Source organism: Buceros rhinoceros, unplaced genomic scaffold, assembly GCF_000710305.1.
Source record: "Buceros rhinoceros silvestris isolate BGI_N320 unplaced genomic scaffold, ASM71030v1 scaffold23961, whole genome shotgun sequence".
NCBI classification, from domain to species: domain Eukaryota; kingdom Metazoa; phylum Chordata; class Aves; order Bucerotiformes; family Bucerotidae; genus Buceros; species Buceros rhinoceros.
The window spans coordinates 2,063-3,199 of NW_010395175.1; the positions used below are offsets into that span (position 1 = coordinate 2,063).

The 1,137-nt window shown below is 65.1% G+C and overlaps 1 protein-coding gene across 1 annotated transcript in view; it reads left to right on the forward strand.

Annotated features, from left to right (window-relative positions):
- Nucleotides 1-1,137, forward strand: part of SLC38A7 (solute carrier family 38, member 7) — a 4,301-nt gene that overhangs the window by 869 nt on the left and 2,295 nt on the right. Inside the window, exons 3-4 of the mRNA XM_010145467.1 lie at nucleotides 3-128; nucleotides 773-871. Coding sequence (XP_010143769.1) covers nucleotides 3-128; nucleotides 773-871 — 225 coding nt within the window. The remainder of the gene's footprint in view (nucleotides 1-2; nucleotides 129-772; nucleotides 872-1,137) is intronic.

Below are 1,137 nucleotides of genomic sequence, written 5' to 3' on the forward strand. Positions count from 1 at the left end.
AGGCGCCGCGCGCAGCCGGTGTGCATCCGCTGGTACACGGACCGCAAGTTCACCATCAGCATCACCGCCTTCCTCCTCATCCTGCCCCTCTCCATCCCCAAGGAGATCGGCTTCCAGAAATACGCCAGGTGGGCGGGGAGACCCTCCGGGGCTGGGAGCCAGCCAGCACCCGCCCCAGCGTGGCTCCAGGGGACGGGCAGGGGGAACACCGTGGTTCTAGAGCCAGATCTTGCCCCCGAGGGGTTGGATGTCTCCTCCTCTGCCCTCCCGTGCCTCAGTTTCCCCATCTGGGAAGCAGAGGAGGTGCTGAGCACTGTGTCTTACTCTGGGGCTTGTGTCCCTCGCTTCTGCTTGCTGGAAGAACCGGGGAGAGCTGCTTTCAAATGTGTCACCCCCTGGTTTTGGAGTTGGCCACCCAGGGGCAAGGAGAACCAGTAAGGGGTCCTGGGGCCGGTGGGCTGCGGCCCAGCCCTGCTCCACCAAGCATCTCAGTGAAACCCGGCTGCTGGAGCTGGACCGGGGCCACCGAGGAGGGTCACTTCTCTATCACTGCCCAAAACCCAGCCCACCCCCGTGCCTTGGCCTCTGCTCTGGGGACAGGGGGTGACAGTGGGTGACAGTGCCTGGCCATATTCCCGTGGGAAGGGAGAGCAGGGGTGCTCCTGGTGGGCAGGAGTGGGGCAGGGAGGACGATGGGGCTGGAGAGACTGGGCAGAGACCCTCCGTGGAGCACGGAGGCAGCACGCTGACAGCCTCCTGTCCCCTCTCGCAGCTCGCTGAGCGTGATTGGCACGTGGTACGTCACAGCGGTCATCATCATCAAGTACATCTGGCCCGACAAGGAGCTGGCGCCTGTGGAGATCCCCACCAGGTGAGCGCAGGAGACCTGACAGTGATGGTGGCCACCACGGCACTGCCGAGCCAGGCAGAGGCTGGGGACAAATCCTTCACAGGTCCCACCCTTGGGCCTGGGGACGCTGCACGCTGCTGCCAGGGGCTCCCGAGTGGCCGCCTCTCTGCGTGCTCCAGAGGAGCAGCTGGGGAGGGCGAGGAAACACCTCCTGGAGGTCCCCACGGCTCCATCGCCGGTTTTGAAGAGCACTGATTGACTTTCAGCTCCGCCGAAGCCGGGACCAG